This window comes from Perognathus longimembris, chromosome 7 (assembly GCF_023159225.1).
Source record: "Perognathus longimembris pacificus isolate PPM17 chromosome 7, ASM2315922v1, whole genome shotgun sequence".
Taxonomy (NCBI): Eukaryota; Metazoa; Chordata; class Mammalia; order Rodentia; family Heteromyidae; genus Perognathus; species Perognathus longimembris.
Window position 1 is genome coordinate 19100119 of NC_063167.1, and position 27451 is coordinate 19127569.

At 41.4% G+C, this 27451-nt stretch overlaps 1 protein-coding gene across 25 annotated transcripts in view; it reads right to left on the bottom strand.

Annotated features, from left to right (window-relative positions):
* Pum1 (pumilio RNA binding family member 1) overlaps positions 1–27451 on the bottom strand; it is a 124205-nt gene that overhangs the window by 86326 nt on the left and 10428 nt on the right. For all 25 annotated transcript variants that reach the window (XM_048350729.1, XM_048350726.1, XM_048350705.1 and 22 more), the window contains one exon: positions 4020–4088. In XM_048350729.1, the coding sequence (XP_048206686.1) occupies positions 4020–4088 (69 nt within the window). The remainder of the gene's footprint in view (positions 1–4019; positions 4089–27451) is intronic.

Consider the following 27451-nt stretch of genomic DNA (forward strand, 5'->3'; position numbering starts at 1 on the left):
AGTTACTGGCTTCTCCAAGTCACTATCAAATTCCTTACTATACAACAATTCTACTGTGTCACCCTTAGGGTAGAATTCCTACACAATATCTAATGAGAACCTGTAGCTACAACTTAAATAAATCTCACCTTATTCTAGTTCAAGTGAATAAGGCAACATTGTTACCATTCTATGTAATGGAACACTATCCAAATTTGCTTTAACTATAGTTACAAACAGGGTTTGCTTTTTCCTAAAAGGTGAAGGATCATATTATAACTAAATGCATTTCATTTATATCAGAATTGAGATGTTTCACCTTAAAAACATAAAATATTAAGGCATGGGGGAGGGAAGGCCCATTGTTTTAAAACTCAGAAAATCAACTTTTAGAATAAGGTACCCTTCTGCAAAAACTCTCAAAAGTACTTTTCAATTAGAATTCCTCATGTAAAAACTTATGTTTTTGAGGAAATGGACAATAACACTGCTCTTTACAGGTAATTTTTACAAGTGAAAAATGCCAGGAACCAGTGGCCTATCTGTAATCCTAGCTAATTAAGAGGCTGCGATATAAGTATGTAGTTTAAGATAGTCCAGGAAATGCTTATCTCCAATTAACCACCAGAACACCAAAAGCCGAGCAGTGGCTCAAGTGGTAGTGCACAAGGCTTGAACAAAAAAGCTAAGGGACAGCAACTAGGTCCTAAAATCAAGCCCGATTATTGGCACACACTTACAGTTAGAAAAAATAATTCCGGCAAGATCATTCACCAAACCAATGTAGATAGACATGGTCCAGAAACCCATGGTCTTCCTCTGTACTAAGCCTTTTTGCTGAACTACAGAGATACTCTTAAAGACAGAATACACAGCCTAATCTTTCCATGGAAAATAAAAGCTGCACAAGACTTTAAAATATTTAGGCCTTTGAAAAAGTTAAAGGAAAGAAAACCAGCAAGGAAAGTGGACAAAATAATTTAAAACATTTTATGTCAATTTTTAAAGAAGGAGGTACGTAAAAATTACTTGTACTGTGAACCCTTTAGCTAAAAATAACTATACTTCAGACACCAGCAAGATTTTGAGTATGCTAATTTAAGTAGCCAGTTCTTAGCAAGATTTCTACTAAGAAATGTTGTAGGGCACTAATCCTAATGATTCAGGAGATTTGAGGATGGCAATTCAAAGCCAGCCTGGGCTGGACTCTTATCCCCAATTAGCCATCAGAAAGCCAGAAGTGGTAGAGATGAGAGGGAAAATCTGGAGAAAAATGAGGGGAGAGATGATGTTGTCCAAAAGGAAATGTACTCTACCTCACTTATGTAACAGTAACCCGTATGTACATCCAGTGAGCAAAAGTATCAGGTAATGAATTCAAGTCCCAGTCTCAGACCAATACAAGAAATAGAAAATTTACTAGATATCAATTAATCTCAAAGGAACCATTCTCTCTTTAAATTCTAAATGCTCATTCATTATTGTACATGTTGCTTATCTAATGAAGAATCACATACGTGTGTATACACACACACATACATGCACACACACATCAAATAACCATAATAAAAATAGCCAGGCACCACTGGCCCACACCTGTAATCCTAACTACTCAGGAGGCTGAGATCTGAGGATCATGTTGGAAGCCAGCCTCAGTAGAAAAGTCTGTGAGATTCTTAGCTCCAATAAACTACTCAGAAAAGACCAGAAGTGGCACTGTGGATCCAATCATAGAGCACTAGCCTCAAGCACAAAGGAGCTAAGGAACAGCGCCCAGACCTTAAGTTTAAGGCATAGGACTGGCAAAAAAATAATAATAAAATAAGTAAATAAATAAAATAAAGGCCCATACAATTTGCTTTTTAACTGATAGTGTTTATATTAAATATTAATATACACAATTCCTCTATATACAAAGCCCTCCTAGAGATAATTTCTTACTAGTTAAAATTAATGATTCAATTAGAAGTTAACATATAGGTGTTTTAAAAATCTCCCTATGGGGCTAGGAATATGGCTTAATGGTAGAGTGCTTGTCTAGCATGCATGAAGCCCAGGGCTCAATTCCTCAGCACCACATATACAGAAAAAGCTGGCAGTGGCACTGTGGCTCAAGTGGTAGAGTGCTGTCCTTGAGCAAAAAGAAGCCAGGGACAGTGCTCAGGCCCTGAGTTCAAGCCCAGGACTGACCAAAGAAAAGAAAAAAGAAAATCTCCCTATGTGTTGCAAAGTGCTGGTGGCTCCCGCCTGTAATCCTAGCTACCCAAGAGACTGAGATCTGAGGATCACGGTTCAAAACCAATCTGGGCAAAAAAGTCTATGAGACTCTTATATTCAATTAACAACCAAAAAAAAATGGAAGTAGAGCTATGGCTCAAGTGGCAGAGTACTAAGGCTTGAACAAAAATAGCTCAGGGACAGTGCACAGGCCCTGAGTTTAAGCCTCACAACAACAAAAAACAATCATTGAAATGGGAGACAGTAAATATAGTTGCTCCTTCTGTAATTAATGGCTAACAAATCTTTATTTTCTTTTCAAACTTTGCTCCAGAAATTAAGTCTTGTACCCAATAACCATACATAAGTTTATTGGAACACATACTGCTTCAATTATTACTAGGCAGGCACAGTCAACTGTGGATCACTACCAATCATCTCTTAAAATGTATGAATATTCCCTGTGGGTCAAGTGGTAGTTCAAAACCCAGGACTGGTGTTAAAATTTATTTAAAAAAAAAAAAAAAAGGTAAGAACACAGATGTTACGTAGGACATTGGACTCTGTGACAATATCATTCAGAAAAGTTGGAGGCAAAATCTTGTAACTAAATAATAATCTTAGTATCAAAACACCAGAAGAGTTTAACTCTAATCTCTAACCACAAATAAACTTGGAAGAACCTTAAAACTTACTACCACATAGTATCTGGATCAAATACTGGCTAAATTGTAGAACAAACATATCTAAAGGATAAATATACAGTAAGTGTCCCTTCTCTGGAACATTAAAAGATATAGGAGTTTTTAAATACTAGACATAAAACAAATGTAACGAAAGAGAAAACCTAAGGTTATTCTCTAGTATGAGAGACACAAGTAAATGTGTCATGTGTTAATCTGTGACATCTTAAGTAATTCACTCAAACTGTATATTCTGTCTGTCATCAATCATGCTATTGCCAACAACTAGAATCACCAGAGGTCATCTGCAATTTAAACAAGAGTAAACTCCTTCAACAATGGTTAGTCGGGCTGGGAATATAGCCTAGTGGTATAGTGCTAGTTTCGTATATATGAAGCCCTGGGTTCGATTCCTTAGCACCACATATAGAAAAGGCCAGAAGTGGCGCTGTGGCTCAAGTGATAGAGTGCTAGCCTTGAGCAAAAGGAAGCCAGGGACAGTGCTCAGGCCCTGAGTTCAAGCCCCAGGACTGGCAAAAAAAAAAGGTTAGTCTACCTACCAATATAAGGAATGATAGTAAATTTAGTTTTTGCCAAGTTTCAATAAAAAACAAAGCCAAATTCCTTATAAAGGATGACTAGTTCAGATCTTGACCTTCTGTAATTATGTGATCAGAAACCTAACACCACTCCCCCTTCACAAAAGGTCTTAAAAAAAAATCTTTATAAAGGAACTACTCTAAAATAAGTTACTGACATATTTAATTAGCAGCTCATCTAAGACTCCCTTTTCCAACTACTAAAGAACCTAGCCACTGAAATAGAATATTTGGTGCATACAAAATTAATTTTTTTAATTTTAATACTTTAATCACTGCTGACTTACTAACACATAATATTCAGTCATTTGTGCTCAAATTTTCGTTGCTTTGTTTTGTTTGTAGGCCATTAGGCTGAAGTTAGTATTCTTCATATAATGATAGCAGTTACAGCAATATTCCTGAATGGGAATCATGAGGATGGCAACAAAGGAAAGCAAACACATACTTCTGGAGACTAGATTTCAGACACATCTGATGAAAGACAACTCCAGCATTCCCTTAAGACATACCCACATTTCTGACACATCAGCTCACTTACCTCTCCCATAGCTCTTCCCTCCAGAGCAAGTGCTTGAAAATCATGATTTAGTTCATCCATAGAACGTACCTAGTATTCAGAATAAAGGAAGGAAAAACTTCAAGTCAGTATCTCAAATTATATACACATTACACGCAACTAAAAAGTTTCTATTTACTCTTAATATCCACAAAGACAATAACAAAAACCAAGTAACTGAGATTAAACATTCACTTACCTCTAACCATCAGGGTTCAGCAATGATCCCTGCTTTATCCCCTCCCATTTCCTTTTATTTTAAAAAATGAAAAGAAACAACCATATGAAAATTATGCTATCCATTTTTTCATGCATTTTAATAAGTAAACATCAATAAGCTGCAGAGCAATGATGTTCGGAGATGATTATGTAAGCTACATCCGGCTAATAAGTGAAAATTTAACATTGTTATAGTCAAAATGTGATTAAGTACAAACAAGAACTTTTCTGACCCAACACACTACATAACATACATCCCAGCATTCTTCCAGAGGAGAAAATGTCTAGGTGCTCCCCAAACCACCAGCCAGTAAAAAAGTAATAGAGCTTGTCACAAGAAACCTTTCAAACCTTTCCAATCACTTGATATATTCCTATCTACATCATAAGAATTTCATTAAGCTTCCATTTACTCAGCTCGAAAGTCATTAGTAAAAGATCCATAATAGCATCAAGGGTTTTTAAAATGTGAAGTACATTATTCAAAACAGTTATAATTTGCAGAACACTGGTGGCTCACACCAAAATCTCAGGAGGCTGAGATCTGAGAATCCTGGTTTGAAGCCAGCCTAGGAAGACTAATCCAAGACTCTTAATCTAATTAAACAGGAAAAAGTCAGAAGTGGACATGGGGCTCAAATGGTCAAACATTACCTGTGAGGGAAAAAAAAAAAAAAAAAAACTAGGCAAGAAAATTAATTCAAGCCAGGCATGGTAGTTTATCCCTGCAATTCCAGCAGGAGATTAAGGCAGGAGGACTGCAAATTCTAGACCAGCCTGTGCCATTTAGCAAAAAAACTGTCTGAAAGTAATTTTTTCTTAAATTAGGCTAAAATTCAGTTATCTGGGTACAAACAGTTATTGTGGCACAACAATTTCAAAAGGCCTTGAAATAGAAATTATGATTATGGAAGTAAATGCACTGGAATAGGTTCACAAAAATAAAAAATAAATAATCAGAGCTGATGGCTCACACCTATAATCCTAGCTACTCAGGAAGCTAACATCTGAGGATCCTCAATTCAAAGTCAGCCCAGGCAGGAAAAATCCTTAAGATTCATCACCAGTGAACTACCAAAAAGCTGAAAGTGAAGTTCAAATGGTAGAGCATTAGGGAAAAAAGCTCAGAGACAGTGACCAAGCCCTGAATTCAAGCCCCAGGACCAGGAAAAAAAGAGGGAGGTGGGGGTGGGGAGAAGAACAGGCTATTAGGTACAAAGTTTGCAATGTCATATGAAACAATTTTTGTCCTTCAGGATAGCATGAACGTTTACAAAATCGGTATCTGCTTTCTTCTTTGATTCTAATCTAGACATTTCTTGAAAACCCAAAACTCCACAAGCTCAGTTTCAATCAGGAATATTACAAATTCTATTTATATTTCCCTAAGGAAACTAAGTAGAACTAAATAAAGGCAGCAAACATGCATTATTCATATTTATGTAATTGCCACTGTAATCTCACCATGATTGCTCCCATTTAGCAGACTGAACCTTTAAGAAATGCCTTCTTCAATCACTGTCAACTGACAGGAAACCAATACTCAGAGCACCTAAATGGCATTGCCACGATCTTAATCTGATTTTTTGGGGGGTGGGGGGGTCAGTCCTGGGGCTTGAACTTAAGGCCTAGGCACTGTCCCTGAGCTCTTTCTGCTCAAGGCTGGTGCTCCACCACTTTAAGCCACAGCGTCCCTTCTGGTTTTCTGGCGGCTAACTGGAGACCTGAGTCTCATAGACTTTCCTTCCCTGGCCTGGCTTTGAAACATATTCCTCAGATCTCAGCCTCCTGAGTAGCTAGGATTACAGGCATTGAGCCTTCCTCTATCACTAAATAGCCTCCATGGCGCTGCAAGAAGTTCCCATCCCCAGTATTCTAGTGGTAAGCTTTGATGACTGTGCTTTTTGCATTTATTTCTTATTATCTCCTCTCCTAGCATTTTCTTTTTTTTTTTTTTTTTGGCCAGTCCTGGGCCTTGGACTCAGGGCCTGAGCACTGTCCCTGGCTTCCTTTTGCTCAAGGCTAGCACTCTTGCCACTTGAGCCACAGCGCCACTTCTGGCCGTTTTCTGTATATGTGGTGCTGGGGAATCGAACCCAGGGTCTCATGTATACGAGGCAGGCTCTCTTGCCACTAGGCCATATCCCCAGCCTCTCCTAGCATTTTCTATTCCTTTCAAGGTATCTTCCCATCATCTATCTTTCTCTCCTTCCACTTATTTGCTCTCAAATCACTCTTAGGTCTCCTCACCCTCTTCTTTCTCCTTTCCTTCCAGATGCCCTCTGCCTCACTACACCATCAGCCACTCTTGTGTTCTCCATCTGCCTACTATAGTGAAATGTTGAGACAAGAGCCCAAGTTCAAGCCCCAAAATGGGGGGTGGGGGGAGGACAATACTCATATTCCAGGACAGTGAATACAGTTCTAGTATATATACATGAAGGGGGAGGGGTAGAATACCTTGACAAAGCCCTATTTATCAATACTATATTCTTCACAGTTTTCTCATCTATAAAACTATCAGCCAGGCTGGGGATATGGCCTAGTGGCAAGAGTGCCTGCCTCATATACATGAGGCCCTGGGTTCGATTCCCCAGCACCACATATACACAAAATGGCCAGAAGTGGCGCTGTGGCTCAAGTGGCAGAGTGCTAGCCTTGAGCAAAAAGAAGCCAGGGACAGTGCTCAGGCCCTGAGTCCAAGCTCCAGGACTGGCCAAAAAAAATCAAAAAACTATCAGCCATTTCACAAATGATTGATGATTGAGACAAAATGCCTAATACTTAAGCACTTATTCAACATTATCCATCTCCTACACTGTTCTCTATAAAGTATTCAAATATCTCCAGTCAATCATTCTTTATCATCAAAGGGCAATTTCTGGTCAGCCTTTCTACAGAGGGAGAGATGATACTCTACTATCTGCTTTACTATTTCATTTACAACATTTAGAATATCAAGATTACTTTAAAAAGTCCAGTTGCTAAAGCAAAGCATTTCAACAGATGCCAGTGGCCTACACCTATAATGCTTGCTACCAAGGAAGCTGAAATCTGAGGATCATAGTTCAAAGTCAGCCCAAGCAGAAAGGTCCATGACTCTTTCCTCCAACTAACCCCAGAAAAGCCAGAAGTGGAGCTGTGGCACTCAAATGGCACAACACTAGCCCTGAGAAAAAAAGCTCAGGGACAGTGACCAAGCTGTGTTCAAGCCCTACTGTTAGTTTACTTGCACACGAAAGTGCATGCACGCATACACGCATGCGCGCGTGCACACACACACAATTTTTTAAATTAAAAAAAAATCCTAGCTACTCAGGAGGCTACAGTCTAAGGATCATAGTTCAAAGCCAGCCTACCCAGGAAAGTCTGTAAGTGGTGCTGTGGCTCAAGTGGGAGAGCACTAAATTCAGCACAAAGAGGCTCAGGGGTAGCCCCCAGGCCCCGAGTTCAAGCCCCAGGACAAAATAAAAATTATAATTAAAGAGCATTTTGCCTACATCCATTTTTTTTTCTCAATTCTAAGCCAAATCACCAGTTCAGTGAAACTCCTACTTAGAAACCCTCTTCTAGTAATGAAATCCTCCCTGTAAAATGTTTAAAAACTTTCAAAAAATAATCACTGGCTCAAACCCATGATCTTTTACTTACCTTTTTTATTTCCTTTGTCATTTTAGTTATCATTTGGGAAGATCTCCTAAAAATTCCTTCAATCTGGGCTATGGATATGGTTCAAATGGTAGAGCACCTAACTAACAAACAGGATGTCCCTAAGTTCAAACCCCAATACCACCAAAAATAAATCAAATAAAATTCCTTCATTCCTTGAACATTCTAGTATGGTCTCCTGATTCTTTCCCCAGCTCTCTAGGTTCTTTTCTTTTTCTTGTTTTTGGCCATCCTGGGGCTTGGACTCCAGGCCTGAGCACTGTCCCTGGCTTCTTTTTGCCCAAGGCTAGCACTCTACCTCTTGAGCCACAGCACCACTTCTGGCTTCATCTGTTTATATGGTGCGGAGGAATCCAGGGCTTCATGCATGCAAGGCAAGCACTCTACCACTAAGCCACATTCCCAGCCGCTCTAGATTTTTTGTTTATTTGTTTTGTTTTTGTTGCCAGTCCTGGGGCATGGACTCAGGGCCTGAGCACTGTCCCTGGCTGCTTTTTGCTCAAGGCTAGCACTCTACCACTTGAGTCACAGCACCACTTCTGGCTTTTATCTATATATGTGGTGCTGAGGAATCGAACCCAGGGCTTCATGTATACGAGACGAACATTTTACCACTAGGCCATCTTCCCAGCCCCTCCCTCTAGATTTTTTTAAAAATCTTCCTTTCTACCCAGCCTATTCTATAGTCCAAAGAAAAAGAAACAGCTGGGTGCTGATGGCTCAGGCGTGTAATCTTAAATACTCGGGAGTCTGAGATCTGAGGATGTTCGTTCAAAGACAGCTGCAGCAGGAAAGTCTGTGAGACTCTTATCTCCACAATTAACCACTAAAAGCTGCAAGAGGAGAATCACAGTTCAGGGCCAGTCCAGGCACATATATCCCAGAACTGGAGGTACTTGCTCAAGGAGTAGAATGGCAGTATGGGTCAAGTATAACCTGCTAAGAAAAGCAGAAAGTAGCAGTCAACATAGAAACAGGAAAAACTGACAAGCAGCAATGCTCCTATAATCCCAGCTACTTAGGAGGCTGAGATCTGAGGATGACAGCCAGCCTGAGCAGGAAAAGTCCTTGAGACTCCAATTAGCCACCAAAAAGTCAGAAATGAGCTGTTGGCTCAAGTGGTAAAAAATGCTAGTCTTAAGCAAAAGGAGGAGAGAGAGAAAGAAATGAGGGAGAGTGCCCGGCCCCGAGTGCAGGCCCCAGGGCACAAATTCTATTTTATTCCTGAAAATAGCATATGCTCTATGATGCCCCTGTGAGTTCCTATATTTTCATTAAATGTCCTCAATCTTTACTAAAATAGAATTCTAACTAAAATAGATGTCTGTACCTTAAGACTAAAGTTGCCTCCACTAGAATATTTATTCCTCACAAAGGTAGGCTTTTCATTTACACACCTACTTCTGCTTCCCTGGAGGATTTTCCAGTATGCAAGCCTAGATAATGATGTTTCCAATTCACTAACACAAAGCCAAAATAATAAGCAAAAGAGCTTATTGGTGCAAAGAACCATTATGGGAAGGAGATAGCAGTTGGGGGAGAATCAGGCAAAACAGGAGAAATATAAGCAATGAGAGGAGGAAATAACAAAGAGGCTTAACCAAGGTGCATGAAGCTATGGGGGTAGGGGAAGAAACATACATGGAAAAAGAGAAGATATTGAACCTAGTTTGAACTTAATTATAGTGAAAGATCTATTATCTTTAAAATATATTCTATTCCATAATGCTGTTAACTATGACAAAAGCCAGTGGCTCACACCTATAACCTTAGCTACTCAGGAGGCTGAGACCTGAGGATGGCAGTTCAAAGTCAGACTAGGTAGGACAATCCATGAGACACTTATCTCTAAATAAACTACTCAGAAAAGGCCACAAGTGGCACTGTGGCTCAAGTGGCAGAGCACTAGCCTTCAGCACAAAAAGGCTCAGGGACAGTACCTACACCCCTAAGTTCAAGCCCCAGGACTGGAAAAAAAGAAAAAAAGAAAAAAAAGAAGCAATGACAATATTACTTCTTATGCCAGAACCTGTCCTATAAATGCTTTATGAGCCTAGAGCCGGTGGCTCATGCCTGTAATCCTAGCTACTCAGGAGACTGAGACCTGAGGATCACAGTTCAAAGCCAGCATGGGCAGAAAAGTCTGAGATTCTTATCTCTAATAAACTACTCAGAAAAGCCTGAAGTGGTGCTGTAGCTCAAGTGGTAGAGAGCTAACCTTGAGCACACAAAGGCTAAGGGACAATGCCCAAGCCCTGAGTTCAAGCCCCAAGAACCCTCAAAAAAAAAAAAAAAAGGTGCTTTATGAACTCTCTAATCACACCAAAAAAAAGTAATATTATCCCCATTTTGCAAGAAATTATTCCAGTCCTTAAATGTAATGCAATAAACAAAATTATTTCCTAGCTACTAGAAGAAAGAACACTGAGAAAAAAACTGGGAGGGCTGGGAATATGGCTTAGTGGTAGAGTGCTTGCCTCGCATGCACGAAACCCTGGGTCCAATTCCTCAGTGCCACATAAACAGAAAAAGGCAGAAGTGGAGCTGTGGCTCCAGTGGTAGTGGTAGCCTTGAGCAAAAGAAGCTCAGGGACAGTGCCTAGACTCTGAGTTCAAGGCCCAGGACTGGCAAAAAAAGAAGAAAACTAGGTGTAGTAATCACAAATAGATCACTAATAACAAAACAAAACTTGGTTTCTAGACTGAAAAGGTACACATTATTGCATCTCATAGATTGGAAACTGAGGTTCAGACAAGTGACTTATTCAAAGACAAAGTCAATAAAGATTGAAAGTGGAATTCACACAAGTTTCTTTTTAACTTTTGCTACTCACTAAAAAAGCAAGTGTAAACTAGGTGCCCGCCAGTGGCTCACACCTGTAATCCTAGCTACTCAGAAGTCTGAGATCTGAGGATCATGGTTCGAAGCCAGCCCAGGCCCTCCTGAGACTCTTATCTCCAATTATCCACTCAAAAAATGGAAGTGGTGGGGGCTGGGGATATGGCCTAGTGGCAAGAGTGCCTGCCTCGTATACGTGAGGCCCTGGGTTCGATTCTCCAGCACCACATATACAGAAAACGGCCAGAAGTGGCGCTGTGGCTTAAGTGGCAGAGTGCTAGCTTTGAGCAAAAAGAAGCCAGGGACAGTGCTCAGGCCCTGAGTCCAAGCCCCAGGACTGGCCAAAAAATAAAAATGGAAGTGGTGCTGTGACTCAAAGTGGCAGAGCACTAGCCTTGAGCAAAAGAGCTCAGGGACTGTACCCAGGCCCTGAGTTCAAGCCCCACAACCAACCAAAATAAATGTATATATGTATGTGTATGTATGTATACACACACCTATCTTCACCACATCTGAACTTAAAAAGCTGTTATTCCAACAAATGTTTGCAATATTATTATTTTCTTACTCCCATGATTCACAGGAAAAAATGAAGTTCTAACAAACACTAGAATTAAGTTAAACTTCCATTTTTATTACTCATCACTGAAAATTGTGAGCACTTTAGCTAAACAAATATAAACTATTAATGCTGCAGATGTTTGATGGCATTCTGCTAAGATGGTTAATGGATTCAAGTAATAAACTACAATTCAGTTATTTTAATTATTAATGCTACCAGATACCAGAGCATATACAACAAGACTGTATGTACAAACATACAGCTGAGTGGTAATCAAGAGGCTAAGATTTGAGGATAGTAGTTTGAAGTCAGCTAGGGGGCTGGGAATATGGCTTAGTGGTAGAGTGCTTTCCTTGCATGCATGAAGCCCTGGGTTCAATTCCTCAGCACCACATAAATAGAAAAGGCCAGACATGGCACTATGGCTCATGTGGTACAGTGCTAGCCTTGAGCAAAAAGAAGCCAGGGACAGTGCTCAGGCCCTGAGTTCAAGCCCCAGGACTGGCAAAAAAAAAAAAAAGAACAAAGTCAGCTGGGACAGAAAAGTCCATTTCGAAGATATATACTAGCATATCTCCAATTAACCAACAAAAAGCCAGAAGTGGAGGTGTGGCTCAAGGGGTAGAATGTTAACCTTGAGGGAAAAAGCCTGAAACCCTAAAGGCCCAAACCTGCTCCAAAAATAGAAATTAATCTTGAAAATGTTTTAGGCTGAAACAGTATGGTACTGTTTCCCAATATATAAACACTTCCAGTGATATATATGGAAATAGAAACAGGGTAAATAGTTGACAAATTAAGGAAAGTAAGCCTTATTTCTAAAGTCCTTTCTCTTCATCTATCTGTAATACTGTTTTAAGAAACACAGGGCTAGCTGGTCCCCAGTGGCTCACACCTGTAATCCTAGCTATTCAGAAGGCTGAGATACAGGATCTATCATAGTCCCAAGCCAGCCTGAGATTCTTATCTCCAATTAACCACCAGAAAAGTGTGAAATGGAGCATGGCTTAAAGTAGCAAAGCACTAGCCTTGAGTGAAACCACTCAGGGACAGAGTCCAGGCCCTGAGTTCAAGCCCCATGACTGATATGAAAGTGGTAGAGCACTTGACCGGCAAGTGTGGGGCCCTAAGTTCAACTATCAGTACCACAGGGGGGAAAAATGTCACAATGAGCTGGGAATGAGGCTTAGTTGTAGAGTGCTTGCCTAGCATGCAAGAAGCTCTGGGTTGAATTCCTCAGTACCACATAAGTAGAAAAGGCCAAAAGTGGTGCTCAAGTGTTAGTGATAACCTGGGGGGGGGGGGGGGGAGCTCAGGGAGAGACTAATCTCTTAGTTCAAGCCCCAGGACTAGTAAAAAAAAAAAAGTACAAAATCAGAGCTGATAAAACTCCTTAAAGGTTCTTTATGCTAGCCCTCCAATAAAGAAAGACTTAACTCCTGCAAGCCCAACCCTCACAGGGTTCTTCTACATTCTGTTACACAATATACCTTTATCAATTCAAAATGACATCTTGCTATTCTTCAAAATAAATATACTCCACTGAATATATCTCTTCAATATACCCGCTTGTCATTTCTAAGTTACATACTATTTGCCAGGTGCTGAAAATAAAAGGCTACAAGATTTTGTCCCTCACCAAGGTGCCCAAGAGAATCATCAGGGACTGATACATAAAACAATACACCAACTCTGATTCATTACTGGAGATTTCCATTAGTCTGTTTGGACTCAAGCCCAACAATCTGCTTATTGAAACAGCTTGCTAGAACCCACTGGTAAAAGGTAAATATTCCATCCTACCACAATGACTACATGCTTCAATAAAATGTATACCAAGTACAACAGTGGCACCAAAGGAGGACAGCCAAAAGGGGGAGTGTTTACCAGAGCACACAGATTATGAATTCAAGACAGCCCATCCCCCAACCCCAGCACACAAAATTAAGTAATTACTTAAACAAAGGACAACTTTAATTGAAGCTTAAAAGGTAAGGAGATAGCCAGGTTAGTAAGAAGTGAAGAGGCCAGGCACTGTTGGCTCACACCTGTAATCCTACTCAGAAGGCTGAGATCTGAGGACCAAAGTGTGATGCTAGCCCAAGCAAGCAGGAAAGTCCATGAGACTCATCTCAATTAACCACCAGAAAACCAGACATGGAGCTGTGGCTCAAAGTGGTAGAGCACTGGGCTGGGGATATGGCCTAGTGGCAAGAGAGCTTGCCTCGTATACATGAGGCCCTGGGTTCAATTCCCCAGCACCACATATACAGAAAACGGCCAGAAGTGGCGCTGTGGCTCAAGTGGCAGAGTGCTAGCCTTGAGCAAAAGGAAGCCAGGGACAGTGCTCAGGCCCTGAGTTCAAGGCCCAGGACTGGCCAAGAAACAAAAACAAAAAACAAAAAACAAAAAAAAGTGGTAGAGCACTAGCCCTGAGCACAAGAACTCAGGGATAGCACCCAGGCCCGAGTTCAACCCTATGAACAACCAAAAAAAGGTAGCAAAGAGGAGTCCAAGGGGAAAAACAATTAAAAATTGCACCAAAAACAAATAAAGATGGCATCAACTACGTGAAGAAACTGTACAAACTATAAAACCAACATGTATGTTCATAAAGCTACCAGAACTTCAGCAGAGCTGAAATAATGGAGTGCCAGTGAAGAAAATTGGAGCGGAGAAGGGTGGACAAATACAGCGGTGGTACTCACTGGACACTATGTTGAAAATGAACTATACAAAACTGTGGGTGGGGATGGGAAAACTGGGAGAGAATAGGAGAGAGAGACATTCTCCAGAAAGAAATGTGCTCATTACCTGTACTCATTAACAATAAACTCTCTATATATCACCTTTATAATAACAACAACAAAGAAAAAGAAGAAAACTAGAAAGGTTAGAGCTGGGCCAGAATGTGAGAGAACATAAGGCCTACTATACCAAAAGAAGAAACTTGAAAGTTAAAAGCAACAGAAAAACAGAAGAAAAGAAATTAAGACTGGTCAGGTAAGCACTGATGGCTCATGCCTATACTCTTAGCTACTCAGGAAACTGAGATTTTTCTGAGAATCGTGGTTCAAAGCCAGCCCAGTCAGCAAAGACTACGAGACCCTTATCTCCTCTAAACTACAAAAAAAGCCAGAAATGGATCTGTGACTCAAGTGGTAGAGTGCTAGCCTTCAGCAAAAGAAGCTAAGAGACAATGTCCAGGCCTTGAGTTCAAGCCCCAGGACTGGCAATTTTTTTTTTAATGAGACCTGAGCATAAATTTATGCTTGTAATCTCAACAGCAGAGAGAGAAGTGCCCCAGCCTATGCAATGTACAGAGGCTGGGGGGAGGGGCAGTGGGGTGATATATTAGACTGTGTAGAAAACTTTTTGGGATGGGCAGAAAAGAGAAGGATAAAGAAAGATATAGGTGGGCTGGGAGTATGGCCTAGTGGCAAGAGTGCTTGCCTCCTACACATGAAGAAGCTCTCAGTTCGATTCCCCAGCATCACATATATGGAAAGCGGCCAGAGGGGGCGCTGTGGCTCAAGTGGCAGAGTGCTAGCCTTGAGCAAGAAGAGGCCAGGGACAGTGCTCAGGCCCTGAGTCCAAGGCCCAGTACTGGCCAAAAAGAAAAAAGAAAGATACAGGTGTTGCAAATGGATATTTCAGCAGGGATAGGAATGACAGCAGATCACCCTTTACAGACCAGGCCCCAAGTGTTTTACTGTAAAACTGACTATAAAGCCATTGGTTTGGAGCTGCAATATTTTATCCTTTCTAGTTTACAGGTGTCATTCAGCTTATGGTAAGTACTGCCCCAAGACTGACCTAACTAAGATAGTATCGATTCGTCATTTTCATGTATTAAATAGCCACCTGCACTTTGTTTCTGCATTGTTATGCTGCAAATCTTAACTTAAAATAGTTTTCAGTAACATGATGCCTATTTAAGTTACATCATGATATTTGAAATGATACTTCATAATAGAGTTAATGCAATTTCCATGTGAAACAAGATGGTATAACCCACAGATAAAACTTAGTGGTAGAGTACTTGCCTATAGCATGCTTGAACCCCTGGGGTTTAATCCTCAGCACCAGGAGAAAAAAATAAGTACAAAAAAAAGTAAACTGTTGCTGGGTGCTAGTGGCTCTGACCTCTAATCCTAGCTACTGAGAAGGCTAAGATCTGAGGATCACAGTTGGAAGCCAGCCCAGGCAGGAAAGTCTTATAGACTCTTACCTCCAATAAACTACTCAGAAAAAGTTGGAAGTGGTACTGTGGCTCCAGTGATAGAGTGCTGTCTTGAGCACCAAGAGGCTAAGGGACCGTGCCCAGACCCTGAGGTTCAAGCTCCAGGACAAGCAAAAATAAATAAACTGTTGTGAAAGATGACTTAGCTGTAATTCTTAATAAAGTTTCAAGTGTTTTAGGTAGCTTCTGGGAAGAAGAAACGAAGGGTGAATAATTTCAAAATGCACTATGAGGATGGCATAAGAAATCTCCATGAAAGCTGTTACTCAACAGGAGGTTAGAAAGCAGGCAAAGAAAAGCCAATACACTCTTTCTGATCAAAACATAATATATGTACATGTGAAATACCAAGACAAAAATCCTCTAGTACAATTAATATGCACTTTAAAAAGAAAAAAAAAAAACGACAGGAAAGCAAAGCTCTATGGCTCTATGAAAGACAAAGTACCCACAGGATGGGGGAGGGCCAACAAAGAGGATGAAGATGGTCAAGGTACTTTATTTTCATATATGAAAACAATAGGGGGAGGGCTGGGGATATGGTCTAGTGGCATGAGTGCTTGCCTCATATACATGAAGCCCTGGGTTCAATTCCCCAGCACCACATATACAGAAAATGGCCAGAAGTGGCGCTGTGGCTCAAGTGGCAGAGTGCTAGCCTTGAGCAAAAAGAAGCCAGGGACAGTGCTCAGGCCCTGAGTTCAAGCCCAGGACTGGCCAAAAAAAAAAAAAAGAAAAGAAAACAATAGGGGGCTGGGAATGTGGCTTAGTGGTAGGGTGCTTGCGTAATAAGCATGAAGCTCAATAAACAGAAAAGGCCAGAAGTGGCGCTACAGCTCAAATGGTAGAGTGCTAGTCTTGAGCAAAAGAAGCTTAGGGATATGGGGGGAGGGGGGAATGAGGGAAGAGGTAACGAACAGTACAGGAAATGTACCCAAGGCCTAACGTATGAAACTGTAATTTCTCTGGACATCACTTTGACAATAAATTTAAAAAAAAAAAAAAAAAAAAAAAAAAAGAAGCTCAGGGATCATGCCCAGGCCCTGAGTTCAAGCCCCAGGACTGGCAAAAAAAAAAAAAAATAGAAAAGAAAACAAAAAACTCTGTTGAAAGTGTTTTCAGAAGTGAGGAGGAGGGGCTGGGGATATGGCCTAGTGGCAAGAGTGCTTGCCTCGTATACATGAGGCCCTGGGTTCAATTCCCCAGCACCACATATACAGAAAACGGACAGAAGTGGTGCTGTGGCTCAAGTGGCAGAGTGCTAGCCTTGAGCAAAAAGAAGCCAGGGACAGTGCTCAGGCCCTAAGTCCAAGCCCCAGGACTGGCCACCCAAAAAAAAAAGAAGTGAGGAGGAGGAGGAGGATAAAGGATAGTGATAGAGGGGATGAGTTTGATGGTGATATTGTACATATGTGGAAATGCCACAATGAAAATGCTCTTGAACAATGTTGTCCAAAAAATACAAAAAACTGTAAGTGAATCAAAACAAAAAACCCACTGTGCTCCATGTGGCTTACACATGTAATCCTAGCTACTCAGAAGACTAAGATCTGAGGATTACGGCTTGAGGCCCGCCCCAGCAGGAAAAGTCTGAGAGACACTTATCTCCAATTAATCACAGAAAGAGTCAGAAGTGATGCTGTGGCTCAAGTGGTAGAGCACTAGCCTTGAACAAAAGGAGCTCAGGGGCAATGTTCAGGCCTGGCCAAAAAATATATATATATATAAAACTTTGTTTGTTTTTGCCAGTCCTGGACCTTGAACTCAGGGCCTGAGCACTGTCCCTGGCTTCTTTTTCCTCACGGTTAGCGCTGTACCACTTGAGCCACAGTGCCACTTCTGGCTTTTTTCTATATACGTGGTGCTAAAGAATCGAACCCAGGGCTTCATGTATATGAAGCAAGCACTCTACCACTAGGCCATATTCCCAGCTCAATACTTGTTTTTTTATGCCAGTTCTGTGGTTTAAACTCAGTGCTTGTACCTTAGTTGTTTGTTTGTTTGTTTTCTCAAGGCTAGTTCTCTACCACTGGAACCCCAGCTCCACCTCTGGCCTTTGGGATTTTACTGGTTTTCTTGCCCAAGCTGGCACCCAACAGTGGTCCTCAGATGTCAGCCTCCTGAGTAGCTAAGTAAGATACAGGTGTACACTAGCCACCACCACCCAGTTCATAAAACAATTTTGGTACCAGCATAACAAATATAAAAACAATGGAAATGCAGAATGGTTATTTCTGGTAGAAAGAATACAAGCCAGTCATATTCAACACGTACTATCTGTGCAATCTTACAACATGATATCTTCATTTTCCACACTATTATTTCCTCATCCAGAATACAGGAATGATAAAAACCTACATGGAGGGTTGCGAGTGAAATTCAGTAGTACAGTCCCTTCATAGCATGCAGAAGAAAAAAAAAAGGACATGAAATTTTTGGTGTATGGAATGTATATGATTATTTCTCCATAGAGACAAGCGGCACACAATACAAGAGATCTCTCTATGGATCCTATTGGATGCACTCATTCTGTTCCAGCATCTACGCTCAACAAGTAACACTTTTTTTCTGGCCAGTCCTGAGGCTTGAACATAGGGCCTGGGTACTGTGCCTGAGCTTCTTTTGCTCAAGGCTAGCACTTGAGCCATGGCGCCACTTCCAGCTTTTTGTTTATATGGTACTGAGGAATCAAACCCAGGATTTCTTGCATGATAGGCAAGCACTCTACCTCTAAGCCACATTCCCAGCCCACAAGTAAAACTTTTAAATTAAAACAAAGATTACTGCATATGGGGGGAAAGTTAAATCATTTGCAAGGTCTTTTCTAATATCAAAACTATACCTTCAGTCAACATGGCAGATCAAGCTCTTAATAATAAGCTAGTATAAAGTTGGTCTTTTTTTCTATTTTTAGCCACTGAAAACGTGGACAACACAAATGAACCAGGAAAAACAAATTAGCTAGGATTACAGACAGGATCCTAGCTACTCTGGAGGCTGAGATCTGACGATCACAGTTCAAAGCCCAGCCTGGGCAGGAAAGTCTGTGAGACTCATCTTCAAGTGACTGCCAAAAAGTCTGAAGTAGAGCTATTGCTCAAGTGGCAGAATGCAAGCCTTCAGCAAAAAAACTCAGTCAGCACCCAGTCCTCGAGTTCAAGCCCCAGAACAGGCACACATATACACACACAAAAAGTTACCTGTAAATACAATATTTTGTGGTATTCTATTCTTTAATATATGTATTAAAGGGACTACAGAGAGGAGAAAGAACATTTCCTATAAATTAACAAATGAAAAAACAGTGTCTACCCCTATACTCCCTTCTGTGATCACCTAAATAACTATATCCCTGTGCCCCCCAGCCCCCACCACAAAATAAAAGCTCACTAAAATCCTCATTTGGAACAACTTTCCTTGCAATTGCCTTCTCCCTTTATGAAACTTTCTTCAGAAAAAAAAGAAAAAAAAGAAAAATGTATTAATTTCACTGTCTTGTTTTTTCAGCAGCACTGGAGGCTGAACTCAGAGATTTGTAGTTTCTAGGCAAGCAGTCTACAATTTAAGCCATGCCACCAGCCCTTTTGCTTTCACTGTTTTCTAATAACATCTCACTTTTTCCCCAGCTGGACCATTTATGCACCTAATGTAGCTGGGACAACAAGCACAGATTGCTCCATGCAGCTTTTCATTCATTAAGATGTGGTTTCAAAAAGTTCTTTTACCTATGCTGGCATCAAACCACAATCCTACAAATCTCAGCTTCCCAAGTAGCTAGATTAGTGTGAGCCTGGATACCAGAACATTGAGCTCTGTTTTGCTTCTGTTAGTTTCCAGATGGGGTCCCCTTCTGTGTTGTTTGTATTTTGTTTTGCAAAAAGTTGGCCTCAGACTTTGACCTCAGTCCTCCAACCTACACCTCCCACAAGAATGAGATAAAAAGGCTGGGAATGTGGCTTAGCAGTAGAGTGCTTGCCTTGCATGCATGAAGCCCTGGGTTTGATTCCTCAGCACCACATAAACAGAAAAGGCCAGAAGTGGTGCTGGTGCTCAAGTGGTAGAATGCTTAGCCTTGAGCAAAACTCAGTGCTCAGGCCCTGAGTTCAGTCCCCAGGACTAGCAAAAAAAAAAATTTTTTTTTAAAGTGCATGTGTGTGCAAGTGCATGTGCATGTGTGTGCATGTGCGTGTGTGTGTGTGTGTTTTGCAAAGTACCCAGGGCAAGCTAAGTCAGGAGAGTTCAAGACCAACTTGTGCTACATACATATTGAGAACCTCAAAAATAGCCAAATGAGCAGGGCAGTGATGGCTCATGCCAGGAATTCTAGCTACTCGGGAGGCTGAGATCTGAGGATCAGTTTCAAAGACAGCCTTGGCAGGAAGTCTGTCTTATCTCCAATTAACCACAAAAAAAAAAAAAACCTGGAAGTGGAGAGCTGTGGTTCAAGTGGTAGAGCACTAGCTTTGAGCACTAGCCTCTGAGCAAAGCTTACAGACAGTGCCTAGGTCCTGAGTTCAAGCCCCAGGACCAGCATCAAAAGACAGAGACAGACAGAGATAGAAACGGAGAAAGGGAGGACAGAATTAATTGATATTAGTAGATTGACTGTGTATATCTATGGCATCTGAAGAGTTTACAAGTCCCCAAGCACACCTGTTCCCTAGTTTGAGCATTCCTCTTCCCAAAGTTGTATAGAATTTTATTTGTATTGGCAGTTTGCAAATACTTTACAGGAAAATAAAACTGTTGCTCACTTGGAAAAAGTCCCCAAAGCCTTAGTATAATGTTACAGCTAAACTAATCTAAACTATTTCTAAAAAGCATTAGCAGTACTTTCATTATCAGTAAAATTTTTGTCATTGTGCCCCTGTTCATTAGAAATTATTGTAATCTAAACTCTTAAGTCTGCAGTTATAACTCAATGATTAAAGTGGTATTTTTTTTTCTGTTTTGTTTTGTTTGGGTTTGGGTTGGTTTCTGGGGTTTGTTTTTTTTAGCATCATCAGGGCTCTGGATTCAATTCCTAACACTACAGAAATGAATGAATGAAATATTAAGTAGCCAAGAGAATTAAAAGCAAACATATGACCAAATATTGTTATAAATGTCCACAGCAGCACTATTCATTATAGCAAAAGTGGAAAACAACTTACAGGTTTATAAACATAAAATATGAGTTATATGTAAGCAAGTTGTACTCAGAAATAAAAAGAAATACTGACATACAGTAATAAGTGAAATCCTAATTTTCCCCAGTGCTAGGGATCCAATCCAGATCCTCAAGTGTACTAGACAAACATTCTACCACTGAGCTATATCCCCAAACCTTGGATGAACCTTTATTTTTTTATTTTTCCTGGCCAGGCCTGGGCTTGGACTCAAGGCCTGAGCACTGTCCCTGGCTTTTTGCTCAAGGCTAGTACTCTGCCACTTGAGCCACAGCGCCACTTCTGGCCATTTTCTATATATGTGGTGCTGGGGAATCGAACCCAGGGCTTCATGTATAGGAGGCAAGCACTCTTGCCACTAGGCCATATTCCCAGCCCTTGGATGAACCTTTAAAACACTGAGCTAGGATGGCTCATGCCAGCAATCATGACTACTCAGGAAGCTGATATCTGAGATCTGAGGATCATGGTTCAAAGCCAGCCTGGGCAGAAGAGTCTGAGACTCCAACCAGTAAGCTGCCAAACTGAAGGTATGGAGGTATGGCTCAAACGGTAAGAGGGCAGCTGTGAGCAAGAAAGGAGAGGAAGAGTACAAGACCCTGAATTCAAAAGCAAAAAAAGCTCAGGGAAAGGGCCCAGGGCCTGAGTTAAAGCCCCACTACAAACAAAAAAGTATTACCTAGGCTACTCTTGGCACTCACTATTCTCTTGGTCAGCCCTATGTTTCTCTGTAAGTCATTTCACAAGAGTGACTATCCAGATGGTGCTTTCCGCAATGCCCAGAAGCATAATTCTGTACTCAGGTTTAGTCTGTACAAAGTATCCAGTAAATACTGCTGCCTGGGAAGAAATGTACACAATGCATAAATGATGTGTCTCTTTACAACTACAGAAAGACATGATTAAAAAAAAGAAGTAACAGCATCCACATGGCACTTTAACCATATCCATCCCTGAAATTTAAACCATGGTTCTTCCTATGTCTTTCTTTTACTAAGAACCTCATGATTCACTGGGCATAGGTAGTTCACAATTATAATCTTAGTTACTGAGGAGACTGACACTTGGAAGATTGTAGTTCAAAGCAAACTCAAGAGCCAGGTGCCAGTAGCTCACACCAGTAATCCTAGCTACAAAGGAGGCTGAGATTTGAGGATCCAGCCCATGCAGGAAAGTCCATGGAAACTCTTGTCTCCAATGAACTACTCAGAAAAAGGTGGGAGTGACACTGTGGCTCAAGTGGTAGAAATGAGTAACAAGAGGCTGGGGGATAGTGCCCAAGCCCTGAATTAAAGACCCAGGACTGCCTCCCTCCCCCAAAAAAGCCAGCCCAAACCTAAGGGTCTTTGAGATTCCATCTCCATAGCTGTAAGCAAGAAAGCCCTACAAAAGAAAGTATGAGATACCATGTCATATGTCTCCATGTATGTGTCCAGTCTCCCATCTGGCCCTTCTCTGTCACTATGGTGTCCCACTTCAGCTCTCCATTGGAGCTGAATTGGTCTGCTGGTATTGTTTTTGTTCTTACTTTCCTCTCGGGCCCTTGAGGCTCAGTTTCCTAACAGTGTTAAGTGTATTTGCTGGGCTGCAGATCTTTGAGACAAGAGTCCATCTGCAGTCACCAGCCTTTTAATAAATAAAGACTCCCAAATCTGACCTCTGAAAAACAAACAATCAAGGGCTGGAAATGTGACTTAGCAGTGAGTGCTTGCCTAGCATGCATGAAGCCCTGGATTCGATTCTTCAGCACCACATACACAGAAAAAGCTGGAAGTGGCACTGACTCAAGTGGTAGAATGCTTGCCTTGAGCAAAAAGAAGCCAGGGACAGTGCTCAGGCCCTGAGTTCAAGCCCCAGAACTGAAAGAAACCACTGTGAGTCAGAGTGTGAGGCCCTGAATTCAAGCCCTGACACCAGCACAAAAAATTTTCATGACTCATCCCACCTCCCCCATCTCAGTTTTTGTTTTTTTCAGCTGCAACAGCAAAAGAGATGGTTTATTGTACATGCGTCACATTCAGCTACAACTATGAAGAGAACTAGTCCAGAATGTCACAGGTCCAGGGCACAGGACCATCAGGGGGTGCTCCATTATGAGCAACATGGGTATCTTTCGGAGATCGTCTTGGCGATGGAAGTTCTAGATCCACAGGGAAATCGCAGACAGCGGCTTGCAGTCCAACTCGTATCAGCATCCGGGCCTATGGCATTCCTTGTATCTGTCCCTCAGGCCTCAACGTGTGCACAAACTTGCTTACTTGGACCTCTGCCTCATCTTTCTTCTTTTGCGCTTCAGCCTGCGCATTTGCTTCTTCCTCCACTTGGCTCACATAGCGCAGTGGTTTCCAGGAAGATGGCGCTAAGGCCGACCCATCTCAGTTTTTTTTTAAGCCAAAATGATGCTCAGAGCAAATTCTATGGCCCACTTTTCTGACCTGTATTTCTGAATTCCTATTTACCATTTTCCTAACGTAGTTTTATTGTCCCATGGTGGCATCTCACTACCATCTATCCTAACTTTGTTTCCAAATTACACACTAAAAACCTTTTGAAACTAAACAAGTTGCCATCTAGGAAGCCTACACCCAAGTGCCATACAACATTGGAAAAGGGCATCTTTACTCACAAGAAATTTTTTGTTTCATTTGGCTTTTTTCTCTTGGTGCTAACACCTGTACCACTGAGCTATAACTCCAGCTAGAATGAAAAGCGATCATTCTTAAAGCTAGAGCTAAATAAGGTTGTTAGTGATTCCTTTGACCAAGTATATAATGCTGAGCCAGTAAACTCAGAATATATTGAAAAGTGCAGCAGGTGTAAGTGAAAACCGAACAAAAATTAAACATGGATTATTTAGCTATGTTTGCTGTATGTGTGTGCATGCATGCACACTGGTATTGAGGCTTAAACTCAAGGCTTCCTGATCCCAATTAGTGCTCTACCACTTGAGCCACACCTCTACTTCTGCCTTTTTGCTGGTTAACTGGAGGTTAAGAGTGTCTAGAAATTTGTCTGCCCATTCAGAGGACTGGTTTCGATCCTCAGGCTCCATTTTCAGATCTCAGGCACCAAAATAACTAGAATTTTAAGTGTGAGCCACTGGTGTTAAGTGGATTACTTTGCTTTAATGCACGTTAACTAAATGCTATTAACCCATATGCTGAGATAACTAAGATATAAGGAGTAATTCACAGCATTGGAGAGTAAGAAAGGTCCCATGTCACAGTGGGGGATCAGCATACCAAAGATGACAGCACCATGTACAAGAAAAAGCAGTACAATACAGTCAAAAAGAACATTCTAACCAGTGAACTGTGCCTAGCTATCTACAATTATTTCCTAGTTTGTGAGCCAATATTGCATATGATAGATCCCAGTGCCAAAGACTTTACGCAATCATGAATAAGCTCTGTGAACTGTTTTGTCCCCTTCATGGTGTTCCCACACCATACTCCCCCAGCATAGCTTCTACCTATCTCTGCCCTTTATAACCCAACAGAGGCCAGAGTTCAAGCAATGGACCTTAAAATTGCTTCCCTATTTCATCACCCACTTTATCTCACTGCAGTTTCCACAGAAAACAGATTTCACAATGAAAGAATAAAACAATCACAAGACAGATGTGACCTTCTGTTTAACAGGATGAAACTTCCATTGCTAGTCAAAGAAATTTTCTTAAATGGTAAAAATCACTATTAAAGCAAACAAATTTTCAGATACAACTCATTTAAAAGGAAATGCATTTTCTAGTATTCTGATTTACATCTATTGTCTTAATTGACTACTATGGAGAAAAGTTTAGAGTTCCCACTCCCAAAATTAATTCTTTTCCCTCACTCCCCTCAACTTCCCCAAAAGTAGGGACTTTCAAATTTTAAACTATAACAAAGTATACTGTATTCTATCTGGAGAGAAGTCTCATTATACAGTCCAAGCAGGTGTGAGATTCACAACCCTTCTTCTGGCCTGAGCTAGGATTATAGTACACACAATCCAAATTGGCTTGTTATATTTTAAAGTAGAAAAAAGAAAAAAAATGTTTTAATGAAAGTGTAGCTGAGAGCCAGACACCAATGGCTCAAACCTGTAAGCCTAGCTACTCAGGAGGCTTTAGATCTGAGGTTTGTGGTTCAAAGGTAGCCTGGGCAGGAAAGTTCAGGGACACTTATCTCCAATTAATCACCAAAAAAAAGCTGGAAGTAGGGGGCTGGGAATATAGCCTAGTGTTAAAGTGCTTGCCTTGTATACATGAAGCCCTGGGTTTGATTCCTCAGCACCACATATATAGAAAAAAGCCAGAAGTGGCACTGTGGCTCAAGAGGTAGAGTGCTAGCCTTGAGCAAAAAGAAGCCAGGGTCAGAGTTCAGGCCCTGAGTCCATGCCGACTGGCAACAAAAACAAAACAAAACAAAAAAGCTGAAAGTAGAGCTGTGGCTCAAATGGTAGACTGGTAGCCTTGAGCACAAAATGTCAGGTACACGGGGCTGGGGATATGGCCTAGTGGCAAGAGTGCTTGCCTCATATACTTGAAGCCCTGGGTTCGATTCCCCAGCACCACATATACAGAAAATGGCCAGAGGTGGCGCTGTGACTCAAGTGGCAGAGTGCTAGCCTTGAGCAAAAAGAAGCCAGGGACAGTGCTCAGGCCCTGAGTCCAAGCCCCAGGACTGGCAAAAAAAAAAAAAAAAAAAAAAGTCAGGTACACCACCTAGAATCAAAACACACACACACACACACACACACACACACACACACACACACACACACACACGATGGCCAAGACCTGCAGTCTCAACTACTGAAGAGTCAGCAAGCCTGGGAATATAGCCCAGTGGTAAAGTGCTTGCCTCATATATATGAAGCCCTGGGTTTGATTCCCCAGCATGACATATATAGAAAACGGCCAGAAGTGGTGCTGTGGCTCAAGTGGCAGAGTGCTAGCCTTGAGCAAAAAGAAGCCAGGGACAGTGCTCAGGCCCTGAGTCTGGCAAAAAAGCCCAGGACTGGCAAAAAAAATAAAATTTAATTTAAAAAAAGAGCCAGCAAAATGTGATAATCATGGCTGGGAGCCAGCCTAGGCCTAAAGTTAGTAACTTCCATCTCAAGCAATACACTGGGCATGTGATTCAAGCTATGCAGGAGACCATAGATAGATTATAGAGGTTTAAGGCTGGCCCTGGGAAAAAATACCAGATCCTACCTGAAAAATAACTAAAGCAAAAAAAAAAAGGGGGGGTGTTAGGAAGGAGCACAGCTCAAGTGGTAGAGTGAGTGCCTGCTTATCAACAGTGAGGCCCTGGGCCCCAAAATGGTAGCTCCTGCTTGTGATCCTAGCTCTTCAAGAGGCTGAGATCTGAGGACTGCCAGCCCAGGCAGACAGATCTGCACCACTCCAGAAGTGGTAAGATCACCAGTACCAGCACCAAAAACAAAAAGGGGGGGAGGAAGGAACTGGAAATGTGGCTTGGCAGTAGAGTACTTGCCTAGCATGCTCACCCACACCCTGAATTCAAGCCCCAGGACTGACACATGCACCAAAAAAAAGTTCATCACTTTATGTTGAATCACTGTCTCTACAGAGGTAAATTCTCTACATTACCATTCCCTAGCACCAGTGACCTCATAATCCTAACTTCTCAAGAAGTTGAGATCTGAAGATCATGGTTCGAAGCCAGCCTGGGTAAGAAAGTCCATTAGACTCTTCAATTAATGAGAAAAAAACCAAAAATAGAGCTGTTCCTCAAGTGGCAGAGTGCCAGCCTTTAGTGACAAAACTAAAAAATGGTGCCTAGGCCCTGAGTTCAAACCCCAGTAGCAGCACCCAAAAAAGAACCAGGGGGGAAAATAATACTTTAGCATTAAAGGAAAAAGAGTCCTGTAATTATATAAGAAAAGTCAGCTACATTTATATTTATATTCTCAAATTTATTGTCTTTTACCTTTCCAGCAAAATTACAGCAAAAGAATTTGAAAAAAAACCTTTACCTTAGAATGTTTCACATTGTGGTAATAGCTATCTTCTGTCTATTTTGTCTTTCCTTGGAAAGCAAAACAGTAACTAGAACATGTGCACTGAAACTAAAAAGACTTAATTCAAAACAGGTTCTAGGGCTGGGAACATGGCTTAGTGGTAGAGTGCTTGCCTAGCATACATGAAACCCTGGGTTCTATTCCTCTGCACCACATAAACAGAAAGGGACAGAAGTGGCCCTGTCGCTCCCATGGTAGAGTGCTAGCCTTGAGCAAAAAGAAAACAGGGACAGTGCTCAGGCCGAGTCCAAGCCCCAGGACTGGCAAAAAAAAAAACCTAGGTTCTACCTCATAACTAGCTTCTGTACTTGTCTCTACTTCCCTCATAGGACTGTTATAAGGACTATATGCAGGACCCACATATTCAGTGCCAAGAACCCAAGGGTTCAGGAAATGTTGCCAGCATCAATGGTTCTTCTCCACTCAGATCAGATCAGATCAGTCTCTTAGGGAAGATAGGTAAGGGCAGAAATTCTCCACCTAAAGATATGCCCCCTTTGTTCTTTTCCGGTTGAGTGAGAGGTACTGTTTTGTTTTTCTCACTACATAGCCCAGTCTGGCATATCACCACACCCAGCACCCTTTGTTCTTTAAAGGCCCTACACACTCACCACTTTTCTTTTTCTGGCATAAGTAGTTTCTACCAATTGCCTTGTGTTTTTTCCAGAGCAGCTAAGCTATAAAA